Here is a 17,589-nt window from a genome sequence, read left to right as displayed (position 1 = left end):
CGGCCAAGACTTGTTTGGTGTCTGAAGTTTACCTCTTTCATTTTGCTCTGGAGCTACAAAGCTAATGCTAATTGGCTCATCACACATTTGCCTCAAACTATGATGAGTCGTTGATAGACTTGTTTATGTTGTTTTGAACACTGTATGACAAACTGTTATGTAGAAAAATGAACAAACATACAGACCGACAACTGTTTCTTTTAGCTGTGCAGCACGCTTTTGTCCATCTTATTGCTTAATCTTCACCAGACTGGTTGCCTGTGAATGCCTATGCATGAAGCTATATTTTGATAGTAAACAATTACACATCTCACATCACATTTGTATTTGTTTACTTGCTTCTGTTTTTCTGCGCTGCCATGCTAAAATATTCCAAAAATGTGAAGTGCTCTAATACTGAAAATAGAAGCATTAACACATGAACATACCCTTATTAAAAAGACCTTATTATAAAGACCTAATAAGTACTATAATCTGCTACAATTACTATAGTTTAGTACAAGAAGCAAATATTAAGAATGTATTATGTAGCACTGTAGGACTATATGAACTGCGGAAACACTTTATAGCACGTATAGTGTTTCCAAAGTTCTCTTGTAATGGTATTAACATTAGGTGCACTCCTCATTGTTGCTATATGGAGACACCACAGTATTATATATGGGTTAACAACAAATTTAACAAATTTAAAGTCGTTTGGCCTGCTTTCAATCAATTTTGAAACATCAAAAAAATATTATGGTACCAGCATTTGTCATTGATAACATTAAATTTAGAATAATCACTGAGAGCAAAAAGAAAGAATTTCATTATTCATAAATCAAACTTGACCATGTTCCCCAGCACGTGGAAAGCAAACAGACTCTGGAAAAAAAAATCGACCCCAATAGGATTTCTCATATATTATTTATTTTACTCATATACTTTATTTTATTTTGGCTTGGTTTATATCGCTACTTACTCAGATTGGTTATGTCTCGGAATTAATTGATATAGTTTACCTAATCTGTTTCAAATGGGTGCATGTAAGATGTTTTGATAATTAATTAATTATACTTTTTTTAACGTCTGCATCGTATTGAATCTGATTATGGAAACTGTGAATCGGGACACCCCTGCTGTACTAATTTAAAATAGTGTTTTCTGTTGCACAGTTTGACTGTATTTTGTCCCTCGGGGTGACTCTTCTTTCACTCTTACGTGGCAGCACGCAGGCCGCTCTGCTCCTCCTGTTCTGTCCACTCGCAGCGGTTCATGCTGGCGGCCGCTGGGAGCGACTCCTCCTCAGCGAGTCCGCGGCTCTCCGACTGTTAGCCTGCGTTTCCCTGAGCGGAGCTAAAGCCGCCCCTTTATGTAGTTTTGGACTAAGCGCTGTGGCTTGATCATGTTCACCTTTTCAGAGCTCATGGTCCTTTTGGCGACGTTGTCCGCCACGGCGTCCGGCTACTTTGTGAGTGTGGACGCTCACGCTGAAGAGTGCTTTTACGAGCGGGTCAACTCTGGCACCAAGATGAGCCTCATGTTCGAGGTGGCGGAAGGAGGCTTTCTGGATATCGACGTGGAGGTAAATTTGCTAGTCATTTGAGTATTTTGAGTACTGAGAGATGTAAGGCGCGCCCTAGTTACATGTCGTTGGTATGTATGGTAGCTAGAAAACGAGAAGATATTCAAATTTATTGGGACGACAGCCGGTACTCAAAACTTACTAGCTAGCATAGCACGGCAGTTAGTCTGCTAGGCTAATGTCTGCACTAGCCTACTTGCCAGAGTAGGCAGCTTAACTAGCTTCCTGACCCACTGGCTAAGCTAAACGATTAATTACAAATAATGTAGGGTTAGCGAGATGGCATTTTGGATTAATACCGCAATTTAGTTCATTGTTGGATCTTAAATTAACGTTTTGAACGGTAGCTATGAGCATTATTGAACTTAAGGCTTGTGCTTGCAACTATCAGTAACGTTAGTCGTTAGCCTACAGGCTAACTAGCAAGTTAGCCCACTGGCTACGTGGAGAATCTTAAAGGCTCGATGGGGAAAAAATGCATTACTTTTGTTAAATTTAACCGTAGTTTAGGTCCGACCCCATTGCCTGTGATGCTCGACTCAAAGCGACAGTGTAAGCTGAATGTCTACTTGAAAGGTTAAAACAGCTGCTAGGTGTCAGTTGGTCTTTTTGTCAATGGCACAAACATAAAAAAGCAATTAATGAGCTTTGTATTGATCTAGTTGCTAGCCTCTTTATTCCCTACACAAGTGCTGAAGTCTCATAAAACATGACCGGTTCCTGCGATAATCTAAAATACCATAGCGGCCAGTTTATAAGAACATGTTCTGAGCCGAATTCTGTAATGTGCTGTGGAGAACAGTGTAGCCTCTCTTGCTTGTGCACTGCTGTTAGAGAAGAAGAGGACTTAATGTTAAGGAAATGTCCACTGCAGCTGTCAAATACGGAAGTGTCTAAATGGCAAAAAAACACACAGTTAAAACTCTAGAAACATGAATTTCTTAAACTGTCAGTATCCACCTCTAGAGCTCACTTGCCAGACTCTGGGGTGTGTTTTGATACTCTAGTTGGTCAAAAGTGTGTGAGCACCTGGATGCATCCGTATGTGCTTGCTGAATACCTCTTTCCCTCCTTATGCTGCACACACTCCTCTACATTTTGGAACATGCCTTCTGGAGTACACTTCCATTCAGCCAAGATAGGTAATGAGGCCTGCCTTACTTACTAGCATTCCACTTCATGCTAGAGGTGTTGAATGGGGTTTAAGGTTAGGCCTCTGAGCAGGCCAGTCGAGTTTTTCCACACAGAACCATTTCTTTTTGGACCTCGCTTTGTGCACCTGAAGCATTGTCACTGTAGGTATTCTCCTGGCTGCTGCCAAACCCAGATTGATGTGCCAGACTGCTTGATGGTGAAGCATGATTCATCACTCCAGATAACACGTTTCCTCTACTCCAGAGGGCATTGACGGTTCTTGTGCTGTTGTTGCTTCTAGACGAAGTTTGGAAATCTGTAGTGAGCATTGCAACTAAGAACAATTTTTGGCTTCAGTACTTTGCAGTCCTGTTCTGTGAGCTTGTGTGGTCTAGTAGGTCACAGTTAAGCTGCTGTTGTTTGTGGATGTTTCTATCTGTAGCCAAGCCTGTTAGTTTGACAGCATGTTCACATACTTTTGGCCATGTAGTATAGATGTAACAGCCTTGGGGAGGACAATATCATGGGGACAAGATTATAATTATTAATAATATAATATAAAAATAAATTTAGTACAGGGTTTCTTTTTAGACACAATGACACAGTTTGCAACTGAGAACATTTTATTATGCTGATGTGATCTGTCACATGCCTTCTGTTTTGACATGAGCACTGTTGACTTAGTCTGTGTTGTTGTATGACAGATTACAGGTCCGGATGGGAAGCAGATCTATAAGGGAGACAGAGAGTCCAGTGGGAAGTATTCTGTGGCGGCACACATGGACGGCACCTACAAGTTCTGTTTCAGCAATAAGATGTCCACCATGACTCCTAAGATCGTCATGTTTACCATTGATATTGGAGAGGCGCCAAAGGGTGATGGCATGGAGACAGAGGGTATGGTGTTGTATTGTCTAATGTGCTGTTTTCTTCCCTGTAATATCCTTCTACAACTCCATTATGTAAAATGATTGCATTTATTATACTATTAGTTCAGAGATTGCTTTGGCATTTTTCAGCCTGATTCTCTGCATCTGTATCATTAGGTTGATTACAAATTGAAAATACTTAGAAAATAAATTAAAACAATCTTTAACAATTTAAGTACAGTGAATCCATACAAAATTACTGTCTGTGGTAATTGACCATACAGTATAGACATCAGGATGCAGAATGCTGGAGTATTCCTGTAAAAATACCTTTTATGGCTCCTTTGGCCATAAAATTTTGTACAGGCTGTCTTTTAAAAAAGACCCAACATTTAAGAAGCAAAACTGTAAAATGATCATAATGCATGACTTCTGCTCAAAAGCTCTACATGTTGTTAAATGTTGCGTCTGGCTACATCTCTGCTGTCATTTTTCCTTACGTCCATCCTTTCATTCTTTTCATTTCATCTTTCTCCCTCTTTTTCCCGCTTTCTTCCTCCCCCTCAGTTGGTGGTGGCACCTGGGATGGTAGGTTAATTAGGCTGCATGGAAAGCTTACATGGCTCTGTGACTATGCATTAGTCTTCCATTAGCTACTGCTCTATTTGAACAGTTCATTAGAAACTTTTAGTGTTGACAGTAATGCGCACATGTCACGGCTGTGCAGTGCGGGTTTGTTTCTTGGTCAAGTATGTAGTTGCCTGACAATGAAGCTAACATGAATGGAAATGGTTTGCATTGAGAGTGGACTTTAGCTAAAATTTTTTGCCCTTGCACATCATAGTAGTTAGGCATGTTGCGTGTTACGAGAAAAGCATATTATTCATTCGTTTGACTTTGAAAAACGTAACCCTCAATTCCAAAAAAGCTGGGACACACTGCAGGGATTACTATGTTCTAACTGACCTGTATTAAATTAAAAACAGTACAAAACACAATTTTATTTTAACCTTAGACTTTATTGCTTGCAGATTTTTATGCTTGCAGCACAAAAAAGATTGGACAGGAGCATGTTTACCGAAGTTATGTCACCTTTCGTTTTAACAAAGACACCAGTTGATTCAGTTTTAAGTGTTTTTATACAAGTCTTCAGTTGTACAACCATACAGGCCTTGTGTTTTGTGCTTCATGATGCACCACACGTTTTCAGAGGAAGTCAGGGCTTGACTGCAGGCAGCCAACTTCCTGGTTATGCATCTGTGCAGTGTAGAATGTAGCTTGCAGTTGTAAAGTTAAAATAAGCATAGACTTCCCTGAAGAAGATGGACAGACCCAGCTTTTGAACTAAAAATTTGGATGGTTCTTTTCTCCTTTGGTCTGGAGAACATGACATCCATTCTTTCCATAAACAGTATAAAAGTTTGACTTATCAGACCAGAGCACATGTTTCCACTATCTGTCAATGTTTCTTGTACTGTTTTCATTTAAGTACAGATCAATGTGGATTTATACATTACTACTTTTCACTGTCCCAACATTTTTGGAATAGACGTTTGTAGATCTTGATTTGATTCTTGTCTTAAATGTGAAGTGACCCTCAACTGTGGTCTTGTTTACTCAGTTTGATTAGTGCTTTCATGTATTTTGTACTTCTTGAGGCAACATACTTGTTCAGCACCATGTTTCATTTTTGTATTTTGTGGTTTTGGCCACTTTAAGGGAGGTTGGGAGAACCGACCCTTAATTTTATTTCCCTTTTCTGAAGGCATAGAACAATACAGCTGTAATTTCATCTGTCTGAATCTTGTTTTTTTTGCTGCACTCTCTCTGGATGTGCATGCTGCTGTTGCATTAAGCATATGCTTATTAGGCCACTGTTCCATTACAGCCCACCAAAACAAACTGGAGGAGATGATCAACGAGCTAGCAGTTGCCATGACAGCGGTCAAACACGAACAGGAGTACATGGAGGTCCGCGAGAGGATACACAGAGCAAGTAAGGCCCTGTAACAAATACCTCATTAGAATGATGACTCTAACCCCCATTCAGTTCCTTGTAAATATTTGGGATGAGCATAGCTTTTTTTTTTTTTAATTAATTAAAATTTAAACTCTTTTTAGTCTTTGCCTATTTAATGTTTTTTAATAAATCTTAGTAGTTTGTAATTAAAATATATTGGTTAGCTAACGGCAATATAATGCATGAAAGATGACAATTGCAATTTTGGGAGCAATTCTCTAATACAGCTTGTAAATATGTTGGGAAATTGGGGTTCACATGTCTTTTAAGAAGTGTGTTGGCTCGTGCCATAAGGGCCCCCCCCTCTGTTTACCAGAGAAAGAGAGAGTGTTGTTAAGAAGCCTGTTTGGCTTGAGTGTCTAGAACCTTCCAGATCCCTGTCATGGCCGATAAACAGGATCAGAAAAGCTAACAAACAATGTTAAAATCATATCTGCATGTTTTGTGTTTGAATAATTATGGGGCCTTAAAAAGCTGTTAGGCTGTGGTAAATTCCCCAATGTGTATGATTTACTGTCTGAATAAAATTTTGCAGTATTTTCAATACAGCTTCCTGGTGATTATGTGAATTATAAAAAAAGTAAAACTGAAATTATAATACTACATTGTTTTCCATATACATGGATAGTATAATGGCAGTATTTTAACTAGAATATTTCATCCTAATTATTTTTTTTAGATATCGCCCAGGCCTAACACCAGTGCTTTATCTAAGGCTGGTTTTACACTGAAACACTAATGCACCTTTAGTTACTTGAAACCTACTTGAAACTATTAGTAGGCTATAGCTATCAGTAACCCTTTAATTTTCAAAGTGTTATACACAAACATACACAAAACAGATAAGCTCAGATATAGTAAAGAACCAGAGAAAGATAGATATGTAGACATGAGACAAAAGGAAGAGCTAGGGGGAAAAATCATGAATGTTACAAATGCTACAATTATGTAAATTACACATTTTGAATGACTTTACAGTGATAACGATACGGTGTATTAAAAAACGTATGACTTGCTAATTTAGCTAGCTAGTTGAGTAAATGTTGAGTGCAACATTGTTTTTGAAATGCTTTTTGTGACAGTCAGGTTGCACAGAAATTGCTCCAGGGAACTCTCAATATGCAACTTGTTGAAAGGAAGGTTCACCATGTAAAGCCAGCCTATGTTTTTTTGTGACAGAGCCTTAGAGATAATCGAGGGATTTTTGTCATAGAGAAAGCCATTTTAGATCAGGGGTTCCTATTATGAGCATTGCTCAGACTACAGAATAACAACTTCAGGGGTCTATATATTGAGAACTGGGATCATGCAAAAATGTGGCCTGTCTTGGGAGGACCCTGAGGACTGGTTTGAAAACCACTGGTTTTAAATGAATGTGATGTTGCAGCTTTTTGGTCATTTATGTCTCTGTGATGTTGATGTAAAGTAATGAATTTTGCCATTTCATAATGTCTTCTTTTTATGCCTACAGTTAATGACAACACAAACAGTCGAGTAGTGCTGTGGTCTTTCTTCGAGGCCCTGGTGTTGGTGGCCATGACGCTGGGACAGATTTACTACCTGAAGAGGTTTTTTGAAGTGCGGAGAGTTGTTTAAGCTGTGGTTTGTACTATTTTGTATTCCAAAGTGTCTCATCGTTCTTTGGACTTGTTTGGAGAATAAACAAGTAAAACTATTGAAAATGGGAAGATGACCACCTCCTAGTCCGTTGTCTTTGAGACTAGACGTTGCCAGGCTCATGATGTCTGGGAATGCACTTTCCACTTCCTTTCATGGTCCTGTGTTTAAGAAGTACTATTTTGTATTTGCTTAAAGGTGCACTAATTTCAAACTTTCCAAGAATTTTACAGGTGCTTTCCCTGTACTTGATCATGCAAGGTAAATCTTTCACAAATAAATCTTTTTCTGCACAGGCTTGATCGCCCTTTACCATCCTGTTGCCATGTAGCATTTGGAAAACATACATAAATTTCTCATGTTAACATATTTGACGCTTAAAAGAGTGCTGTAGAAACAGGACCTGTAATGATGAAATAGTTAGAAAAGGTTAGTAACGGTCAACGTGAATATTTGCATCAGGTTTCTCAAGGTGTTTTATCACAATCAGTGGAAAGGTTTGATTTAGTGTACCTTTTTAAAATACTGTAGTTTATTTTCTAAAGAATGACATCATTCTTTAGAATGGATTTTCCTGTTCCCATAATATAACTTTGACAGCTGTTGAAGGATTACATTCTTTACTTTCTTTAAATCAGAAATGGTATTCCTGTGTTGGACTATAACGCAAATAAGCAAATGCAAGCTGCATTATTTGCTTTCTTTTTATGGTAACGTGAATGCTCCCTTGCCATGAGATATTGTTAGCTGTGAGCAAATGAGGCCACAGTACTTGGCACGACAGCAGTCACCATGTTTTGATTTTTCATTGTAAATGGTGGTGGTATTGGGTGTTGGCTTTTATATTATTTTTATATGTCAGTCTTCACAATGCCTTCTGTGCCAACCAGGTGGCATATCGGGTTTATCAAATACAGAACTGTACAGTACAAAACTGTATCTGTTTGACCACCTCTAGTCAATGGAGTGTGTATAATATTGTCAAGCTTTGCTGTTCCCTTCCTCCCGTTTTCCCCCTTTCCCTCATTTCAAGCCAGGTTTATTACAGCACAGCTAGTCATTGTAGGTTATAGAAAGAGTTTTTATATTTTCTTTCTGTTAGATAAAGATTTTTTGGGGATTGTTAACATTAAATTAAATGTATTATAGGCCTCTGCAGTCAGCTGCAGGTTTTGGTTAAAAGTTATTCAAAAATTGTCAGGTGTTTTGACTTAAGTGCACTCTGGGAGGGGGAGGGGGGGGGGCCTTGGAGCTTTGGTATGTAATTTGAGTCTCCGTAATGAAAATAAAGTATTCCAGAGTACAACATGGTGTTCCACAAGGCACTGTATTGGGACCTTTTGAATAAGGTCAGTATCAGATGAAAGGGTTTAACAATTGGCCAACGTTAACTGGAAAAATATGCTTTGGTCTGTAATTTGATTCTCCTTCCAGTACTATTCCAGTGTTCAAAATGAAGTTCCACTGGGATCTGTATATTTCAAGCGAGGGGAAAAAAATTGAGGTCTGTCACAGTTCAGGGTTCACAGAGAGCCAATTTTTCAATACCCCATAAATGATGCCAAGTTGCTTTAAACCATATTTTGAAGACCATTCGAGACCATACAGGTTGAATACTTCAGTTCAACTTCCATTTACGGTGGGTTAATAGTCATACGTTGAATGTCTTCATATATACAAGCATGAATAACATAAGTCAAGGGTGCTAACTGTTTTAGCAAATTTCCTTCTCTAACACCTATTAAATTTTGTAATTATTAGGGATGAAACAAGTTTAAGGAAATGAAATAGTTAGTGTTAACAATTCCTGGATGAGAGTTAATACAAGCAAATTGACAAAGTCAAATGAATGTTTTTTTTTTTTTTATATATATAACCAAACTAACATGCTTTCATCTTTAAGAAAAAAAATTTTGTACTGGGAAATATGAAGTTCTTAGTTCTCCCAAAGACCAAGCTGACAAGTAACCACACTCTACCTTAAACAATATAACATGACAGTTTCCTCAAATCTGATTCTTTTAGAAAAATGAGTCAAATGGTGGATTATTTTTTAAATTCTTTTTTTCTTCTTCTTCCATTAAGTCAGGGGTATGACATCTTTTAACAACACACTTGAAGCATGCAGACTAGCGCCATATGAATATTCAAATCAGATTATCCAATGGAAACCAACAAGATTTTAATGGCTTTTGGTATGGAGTTAAACTGAGATGACCCACATGAATTTGCATCAAGGTCAAGTGGATCTTGATTTGACTGTGTCCCTGTAAGGGGCAGCTGAGAGTGTTACAAATACAGTTTGATGAGCTCGTCGCTGACCGCAGAAGGTGTAAGCACCCCCAAATCAGTAAACAGCAGTGTGATGAGGGAGGGAGGGGTGTAGTCAATTATGGGATGCTCCTGGTTGAGGTCCTCTGCAGTTTTCAGTGTGTCTGCTTTATACTGAGGAAGAAACAGGTTGGATATTAGTACAAATTTCTAAGAAGAGGATCTAAAGCAGGAGTGCTGCCCTAGAGATGTACTGACTTCAGGTCTAACACAACTAGCTTTAAATGTTCATTTACTCCTGAAGGCCTTTATTAAATGGATCAGGTGTGTAGACTAGGGGTGGAGCGAAACTCTGCAAGTCAGTAGATCACCAGGAGCACTTCTGTGGATCTCTGGGCTAAAAACTTTTTAACAAACAGTTGATATCAAATTTACACAATTTCTAATTTACTTCTTTCTAAATCTAACTAATCAGTCAAGACTTTTGTATTTGATGTCTATATAAAAAGAGGAAAATTGTTAGATCTTCTGTTTGCTTTCAGAACATAGGTTAACAATGAACTGGATAGAAAAACAGTATTTGAGTGTTAGCACTGAAGCACTGACACAAATATAGTATGAGTTTTGCCAAGACATCCACATCACACATCACATGAAGCAGCACCAAGTTGTGGGCTTTGTAATTCAACTGTAGTTCATAATCTTTTTAGTTATATGGCTGTTACATTGTTTTTGTGGTACTGTGCTTATTTGGTTCACAAACGTTTCAGCTTAAGTGATTTCTAATCTTTTATCATAGAGAAATTTATGTTGAAATGAATGGCATTTCACTACATTTGAATGCAGCCAGCAGATGCCATGGGCCTGCACTTCCCCACTCCAATTTGCTTCTTTGTTGTACAATACTAATTTAACTAACCCTTGATTGAATTTTACATCAACTGACATGCCAATACATCTCTCAAACTGCATGAAGTAATTTCAACAAACTTGTTTATGTGGTTTTCACTCTGTATGACTGTTATTTGTAACACTGGACAGAAGCAGGTCACATAGCTAACAAATTTAGCAGCGGGCATCTCAAAGCCTGAATATTCTGAGTGCATGTTTGTTTCTTTCTTTTTTTAATTAACTGCATGTCATACACTGTTAGAAACCACAAAGTATGAGATTATTGTTACATCTTTCCTTGGTTAGAGGCAGGTATTTAATGTGTCAGTGAAGTACAAAGCCTTCATCACGCTTTGTCTTACGCTCCCCCTCTCATGTTCTACTGCTTATTACCATGAATAACATCCTGGCACAAACCAGACAAGCAGTCATCACAGCCATAATGTTATTGGCAATAGCATGACCTCATGGGTTTTTTTTTTTTTATCCAATAGATTCGCAAAGTAAAAGTACAGCCAAAAAAAAAACATTTTTTAAAAATATAAGCCAAGACTGGTGTTACTATAAAAGAAAACAGTGGCGTGTAAATCCAGTTTGACCTGTATTTAAATGAAAAGACTTCAGCTTCAGTGTTCATTGTAAATACACACTCATTCTGAAATCTATACCTGCAATATGTACAAAGACGGATTCACTTCGAGAAAAGAAAAAAAAAAGCTTTAGCGAATTAGAAATGGGACTATTAAAATTGACAGTGTGTAAAGTTCAAAAGCCAGTGCATGTCATGATATGGGAGGAGGTATTAGTAGGCAACTTGCACATCTGTGACGGTGCCATTAATGCTGGAAGATTTGTACGCGTTTTGGAGGAACATATTCTGCCTTCTAGACAGCGTAATTTTCAGGAACATCCATGCTACAAGCCAGATTTTGCATGTATATCAACAGTGTGGCTGCATAATCAGAGAGTGCGGTGCTAAACTGGCCTGTCTGAAGTCCAGACCCATCTCCTGTGGAAAACATGCGGTGCATTATGAAGCACAAAATACATGAATGAAGGCCATGTTAAGGTTGAGCAGGTGTACAGAATAGTAAAGAATTCTACTTTCAGAAGCGGATCATCTGATATCCCCAAATAATTGATGTGTTATAAGTGGCAGCAGTAAACATTGTTCCTGTCCCCACTTTTTTGGAACATGTTGCAGTCATAGAATGAGTGTAAATTTACAAAAAAAAGTATTGGGTTTTTGCACTGTTTTTAAATATAAAACGTACTGATCACTGTTCTCCGTTTTCATTGGCATTACACATACTGTCCCCACTATTTTGAAAGTGAACTGCTGTGTGCCACCATTGCTACTTCAGCAGTCGCTAGAGAGCAAAATGATACAGGTACAGTGAAAAAGCTGACATAAAAACAATTAAATTGTTATTTAATTTTAAATAATGAGCATTGATTAACCAAGTGTGAACTAGAAATGAGATTCAAAAACAAAAATAACTTAAAAGAGCTCACCTTAAATCTGTGAGGCACATCTTGCTGGTTGAGGGGGTAAAGACGCACAAATTTGAAACTCTCTGCCACCACGTAAAATGGCTTGTTGTGTGCTTTGGAGCATACTGCCATCTGGTAGGTTCCAATCTAAGGGTTGGTGATTTGACAAAAATACCATTTCACAATGCCTTCATTTCACATGAAACACATTTTCATATTGTATCACAATATTTAGATTTTCTGAGGTTTGTTCACAAGTTGAAATGAACAAGAAGCACCAGCAAATCAGTAGCACCACACTTTAAAAAGGCTATGAAAAACACAATGGACCGGACATCCTATCCTGACAATTGACCTGTTACTATGCAGTTCATACAGGCAGGTACTCAATGTTGTAGAAATACTGAAGATACACCCCCTTTTTTTAGGAAATAATTTTCCTGGACTTTCCAGGTGTACACGACAGCAGTTACTCATGACAGGTCATCTTAAAATGACGCACAACGGCCGATATTAATGAACTATTCTTGAAAAAAATCTGCTCAAATGCACAATATCTGTGGTGGAATGGCCCAACTTTACATTTTTCCAGGTTTCACTGAAGGTTCTAGGACATAATCAGTTAAGTGTTTAGCATGACTGGAATACTAGACTATAAATTTCCAGATTTTCCATGTTTGGGAACCCTGCTCAGAAATGTATTAGGATGTAGTGTAATAAACCAGGGGTCACCAACTCTGGTCCTGGGGATCTACCTTTCTTCAGAGTTTGGTTCCAACTATAACCTGCCACACCTGCTTAATTTCTTCAGAAGTCCATGATTGGCTGGATCAGGAACATTAGTTTTAAGTAAGGGCATGGTACATGCAGGCTGGGACTAGAACTCTGCAGGAAAGTAGATCTCCATAAACAAAGTTGGTGACAACTGACCTTTAGTAATCTAGATGAAACATATCAAATATATTTTATAGCCTTCAACAGAGACATTTGTAGATGTCTACATGCATGGGACTGACCTTATTAATGATGCCTCCACTTTCTACCACCCCCTCAGCACCAACTATTACCAGGTCCACCTTCTCCATGATGTATCTGTAAACAGTTTACAAACACTCATTCATTACAACAAGATGAGTAGAAAGGTCACATCACTGACTGCAGGAGGAATTCAAAAAATCTGCTTATTATAAAAAGGGCCAGTGGTACCTAACCTACATCATTTACCTCACTAGTCTTTTTTGAATATATAATTATTATGTAAAATTAGAATTTAACCACGGAAATCCAATCTTACCCAACTGCAGCATCAAGCACCACTGTGACTGGGATATTAAGTCTTCGCAGTTTGTCTGCCATGAGTTTGCTGAAGGCACAAGACAAAAACATGAATACTTCTAATGAGATGTACCAACATTTTGGCCACCAAAGATTTTTGCCTGAGAATGGCAGAAAGTGGCGTCTATGTTCTTTTTTTTATTATTGAAAATATAAAGTTCTTTTTACCTCTGACTGTAAAACTACATTCATTACATCCTGCTACGTTTTTGGCTGTTTAGATTAGATTAAGAGACCCTTATTAGTCCCACAATGGGGAAATTTCACCTCCGCATTTAACCCATCCGTGAAGTGAAACACCACATACACTCTAGTGAGCACACACACACACTAGGGGGCAGTGAGCACACTTGCCCGGAGCGGTGGGCAGCCCAATCCACAGCGCCCAGGGAGCAGTTGGGGGTTAGGTGTCTTGCTCAAGGACACCTCAGTCATGTGCTGTCGGCTCTGGGGATCGAACCGGCGACCTTCCGGTCACGAGGCTGGTTCCCTAACCTCCAGCCCATGTCTGCCCCCAAATCATTTCTTCACTAAATGACGAAAGATACTCAAATGTTTTGGTGGTAATAATGTTACACACTGATTTTCAGACATTGGGACACATTTACTTAAACAAAAACAATGGGTTCTAACTGTTTACCTTGTGGCTATGAGACAGGGATGCAGTCTCATTGCCTGCTCTATGATGCAGGGATTTAGCTAAAATAAGACTCCACCTGCTGTTTGTGTTTCAAGGCATAGGAAAGCATTTTTTCAGTTTTTTCCAAGTTTTCATTTAAAAATTAAACTCATGGTAAATGCAAATTTTTCAGCTTCACTTTAAAAAAACACTTCAAAAACACTAAAAAAATACAAAAAATATAAGTATTATTTTTAGAAGAATCGGAAGAAGGTTTGGGACAGCCACCTCCCAAAAGAAAGTACCCTATAAATAATGATTTTTGTAATATATTTAGCTTATTACTTTCCTATTACTGCCTTGGGTTTACACAAATTATAACCTTATCCTTGCAAACATGAAAGATCTGAACACTTGATTTTATTATTGTGGCACTGCAGTTTGCACTATATCAGTAGATCTGAGTGCTGAGAAAAAATATTTTGTATGTTAATGTTTAAGCAAACAAATCTCATTTATGAATTATAATGTTAAAACTGACAATGTAGCACAAGAAACAGAAATGTAGCGTAATCTTTGAATCAAGCTCACCCAGCAGAATCTGGTTGTGACTCAGTGACATAGACGGTGAAACGCTTCTTATCAGCTGCAGCGCTTTCCAGAACTTTCAGCACAACTCTGGATGAGGAGTGAGTGAGGATTTTCTGTGATAAAGGCAGTTGCACAATTAAATATGCAGAAAAACATACAGTAGGGTATAATCCTAAGGGTTCTAGTGTAAAATGTAATTACTGAGCTTTTTTAATCTAAACACATAGACCCTTCATCAACTATTAAAACAGATGAATAAGTATCAAAAGATGCGTACAGCCCCATCTTTAATAAACGTGTGGCAGAGTTTGGCCACTTTGCCTCTGGACAAAGAAATTTTCTTCAAAAAGAGTTCTCCTCTCTCGATCATCACATTCCTGCACTGTGAAAGATCCTGTGAAGAACAAAAGAGGGTAATGTAGATTTAAAATTAGCACAGTAGGTTTGTTTTAGGAAAAAAAGGTGACACGTCAGATCTGACATCTTTTAAAGTCTGCGTGTTGTTTATTTATAATACTGTGTAAAATCATAGACCTCATTCATTGATTTCATTTATAGTCAAAAAGCAGAAAAATAAATTACAAAAAAGCCTCAACAACTAAATATAATATTTTTATATCTGTATTTACTGTATCCACTCTTTGCCTTCATTACAACTTACATTCTTTTCTGGACCCTTGCTTTCAGTTTTTCTAAGATGTCTGCCCAGCTATTTTTCCAGTTCAGTTTTAGAAGTTGGTTGAGTGGAGCTTTCTCTCAAAGATGAATTCTTTAAGTGCTGTTTATCTAATTGGGACAGTTTTGGTGGTCCCAATTTTTTTTTAGGAGTCCCAATTTTTTTTTTAATCTTTTAATACTCCAGTTCTGGAAATCCCTGCTTTTTTCATATATTTCATATATATATATATATATATTTCTTTTACAATTATTGATGCTCTACAGTTTTACATGTGTTGTTAATCATTCCGGACACTTCTGGGAAAAAAAAATCAGCTTCTTAGCTTCCTACTAATTATTTGCACAGGACTAGCATCATACTGGAATTTTTTTATACATTTAGCGCAAACCAAATCTTATATAATTGCAAAATGTAATTATAACATTTAATTCCAAACTTTTGAATGACAGTGTATGTGTTCTGCATGAAACGGAGTGTGTCTGTGCATCTGACTAACTGGATTCTCCAGTGAGGTGAGGCTGATGAACCGTAAGAAGAGTTCTCCTCCAGAGGAAACAGCCACAGAGGAATCGGCCTCCTGCAGCCGGCCTATGGCTTTGGTCAGGTTCTCCCTCAGGCCCAGGATGGTCTCACCTGTATAAGGACAGACACAACACAAAGCAAATCCTGTGCAAAAATGTGACAAACGATTGACAAAAGCTAGTGGATGAATTTGGTGAATTTGGTTGAATTATTGTTTCTTAATTCTATCGGTGATTCCTTTAAAAATTCCATGCTGGCACTAGATTTACAGTGTCAACCAGGCTGAAAATGGACTATTTACATGCAGAAAAAAAACCTACATAGTTTTCTCCTTAATCACTATGTAGATCAGACAAGACATGGATGGTATTAAGAGTTTTGCACTGCATCTACAAGGCTAATGTAGCAATCAAATAATGGTAGCTTAAAGCCCACCAATTAGCATTGTTGAAACCACACGCCTACAATTTGACATAATGGACAAAAGTATGAACACATTTCAGGATCAAGATGCCAGCGGCTTATTGCTTTTATTTGAGACTCCTTAACAACTCACACTTTGAGTCAGGTGCGTGATAATTTCACAATGGTAATCACTGTGATATACATTTCCTTACTTGTTCGTATCGCCAGCACAAACAGGTTACAGGTTATAACAAAACTTCAGACACTAAACGTGTTGGCTGAAACTAAATTTGGAGCCCAGGCAAAACTGGAAATTAGATGTAAAGGGAAAAGCTCCCAATTATTTATTTATTTATTTATTTTTACAATGTTCTGCAAAATTCAAGTGTTAAGATGTAAACAAAGTAATTCAATGTGGAAATGTCTAGAGGAGCTACAGCAAGTACTGTTCACACAGGTCATCATAGGTCATCATGCCTCTAAAATGATCTTGCAGAAAGCAATTGCATAAAATGTTCACGAACACACTACGTGACATCTGAGACAATGTTTAAAATAAGGTTTAAGCCCAGAACCTTTTCCAAATTGACCTCGATTTTACCATGCACATCATTACATGTATAACTCTATAAGACGTGTAGGTTCAGTGTTTGTTCTGGATAAATCAAACAACTACATTTGTGTTGAAATCATCATGAACCTGGTTACTATCAGTACCACTGTAAAGCAATATGAGTTAGTAAGATTCTCTATATTAAGCCATTTCAAGTCAAACCACTCTGAATGATTTTGTTTACACCTCAATTGCTAATTTACATAGACTTTTTTAAGAGGTGCAATTACACTTTAAGGCTTAGTCTAAGCCTATAAAGACTCCATGACGTGTCAGGAGATGTGAGTCTGTGTGTCTGAATGAGTGAACCAGACTATCCACAGTATCCTTACTCTGATCTCTCTTCAGGAACTCCAGAAGTGAGCGTATGGCCGCAACTGCAGAGGCCACATCAGGATCCTGGCTCATCTGTGTCCTGAAATACTCCACCAGCTCTGCAGTCAAATGACACCAAAAAGAACAGTTTATTAACAATGTCTAGAACCAGCCGGCTTACTGGTTTAATTATTAATTTAGAGATTTGGTCTATTTTAGTCACAAGTGTTAAGACCACAGACAGAACATGACAACAGCCAGGTTACATTAGAGTGGAGAGGGAAAAGTTACTAATGCCACAGACCAGGAGACCAGGACCGTGACACAACGTACCTCCTTCATCCATACTGCAAATTCCAATCTCTTCGGGTTGCCAAACGGAATTTGTGGTGCAAAAATATACAGTAATTCCACAAATGAACCTTTCAGTCTGCGCCTACAAATATTAGGTGCTCATTCTAAAGCACGTTGTTGCTGATGCAATGAATTACAATAACCACGCCAAAAACAGCCGGTACACTATTACAGACAAAAACAGCAACGTATTAAACTACAGGGCGCCGGCGTTTAAACGATACTGATTATTTTAGATTATTTGCTCAATAAACGACTTTTTGGACCTGCTCTTTAAAGTCAGTCGGTCTGGAGAG

The 17,589-nt window shown here is 38.0% G+C and overlaps 2 protein-coding genes across 3 annotated transcripts; one reads left to right on the top strand and one right to left on the bottom strand.

The window, feature by feature from the left end:
* The first annotated feature begins 1,196 nt into the window (after positions 1–1,196).
* On the top strand, positions 1,197–7,275 carry LOC108438464 (transmembrane emp24 domain-containing protein 2). 2 transcript variants are annotated; one of them, XM_017716264.2, is made up of 5 exons: positions 1,197–1,564; positions 3,403–3,595; positions 4,135–4,155; positions 5,456–5,563; positions 7,059–7,275. In XM_017716264.2, exons 1-5 carry the CDS (start codon positions 1,385–1,387, stop codon positions 7,181–7,183), a joined length of 627 nt encoding a protein of 208 aa, XP_017571753.1. In that variant the 5' UTR covers positions 1,197–1,384; the 3' UTR covers positions 7,184–7,275. The 2 variants fall into 2 exon arrangements, with proteins under 2 accessions (XP_017571753.1, XP_017571754.1); XM_017716265.2 differs by lacking the exon at positions 4,135–4,155 and having other exon boundaries at positions 1,200–1,564.
* Positions 7,276–8,015: 740 nt separating this feature from the next.
* Positions 8,016–17,589, bottom strand: eif2b1 (eukaryotic translation initiation factor 2B, subunit 1 alpha). Its single transcript, XM_017716262.2, has 9 exons — positions 17,273–17,589; positions 16,957–17,058; positions 15,581–15,717; positions 14,683–14,799; positions 14,406–14,518; positions 13,155–13,223; positions 12,877–12,952; positions 11,882–12,007; positions 8,016–9,649 (listed from the first exon to the last, which is right to left on the bottom strand). The coding sequence occupies exons 1-9, from the start codon at positions 17,283–17,285 to the stop codon at positions 9,494–9,496; spliced, it is 909 nt and encodes a 302-aa protein (XP_017571751.1). The 5' UTR covers positions 17,286–17,589; the 3' UTR covers positions 8,016–9,493.

This window comes from Pygocentrus nattereri, chromosome 20, assembly GCF_015220715.1.
Source record: "Pygocentrus nattereri isolate fPygNat1 chromosome 20, fPygNat1.pri, whole genome shotgun sequence".
In the NCBI taxonomy this organism is placed as follows: domain Eukaryota; kingdom Metazoa; phylum Chordata; class Actinopteri; order Characiformes; family Serrasalmidae; genus Pygocentrus; species Pygocentrus nattereri.
The sequence above is the reverse complement of the archived record's forward strand: the minus strand, read 5'-3'. Positions and strand labels throughout refer to the sequence as shown.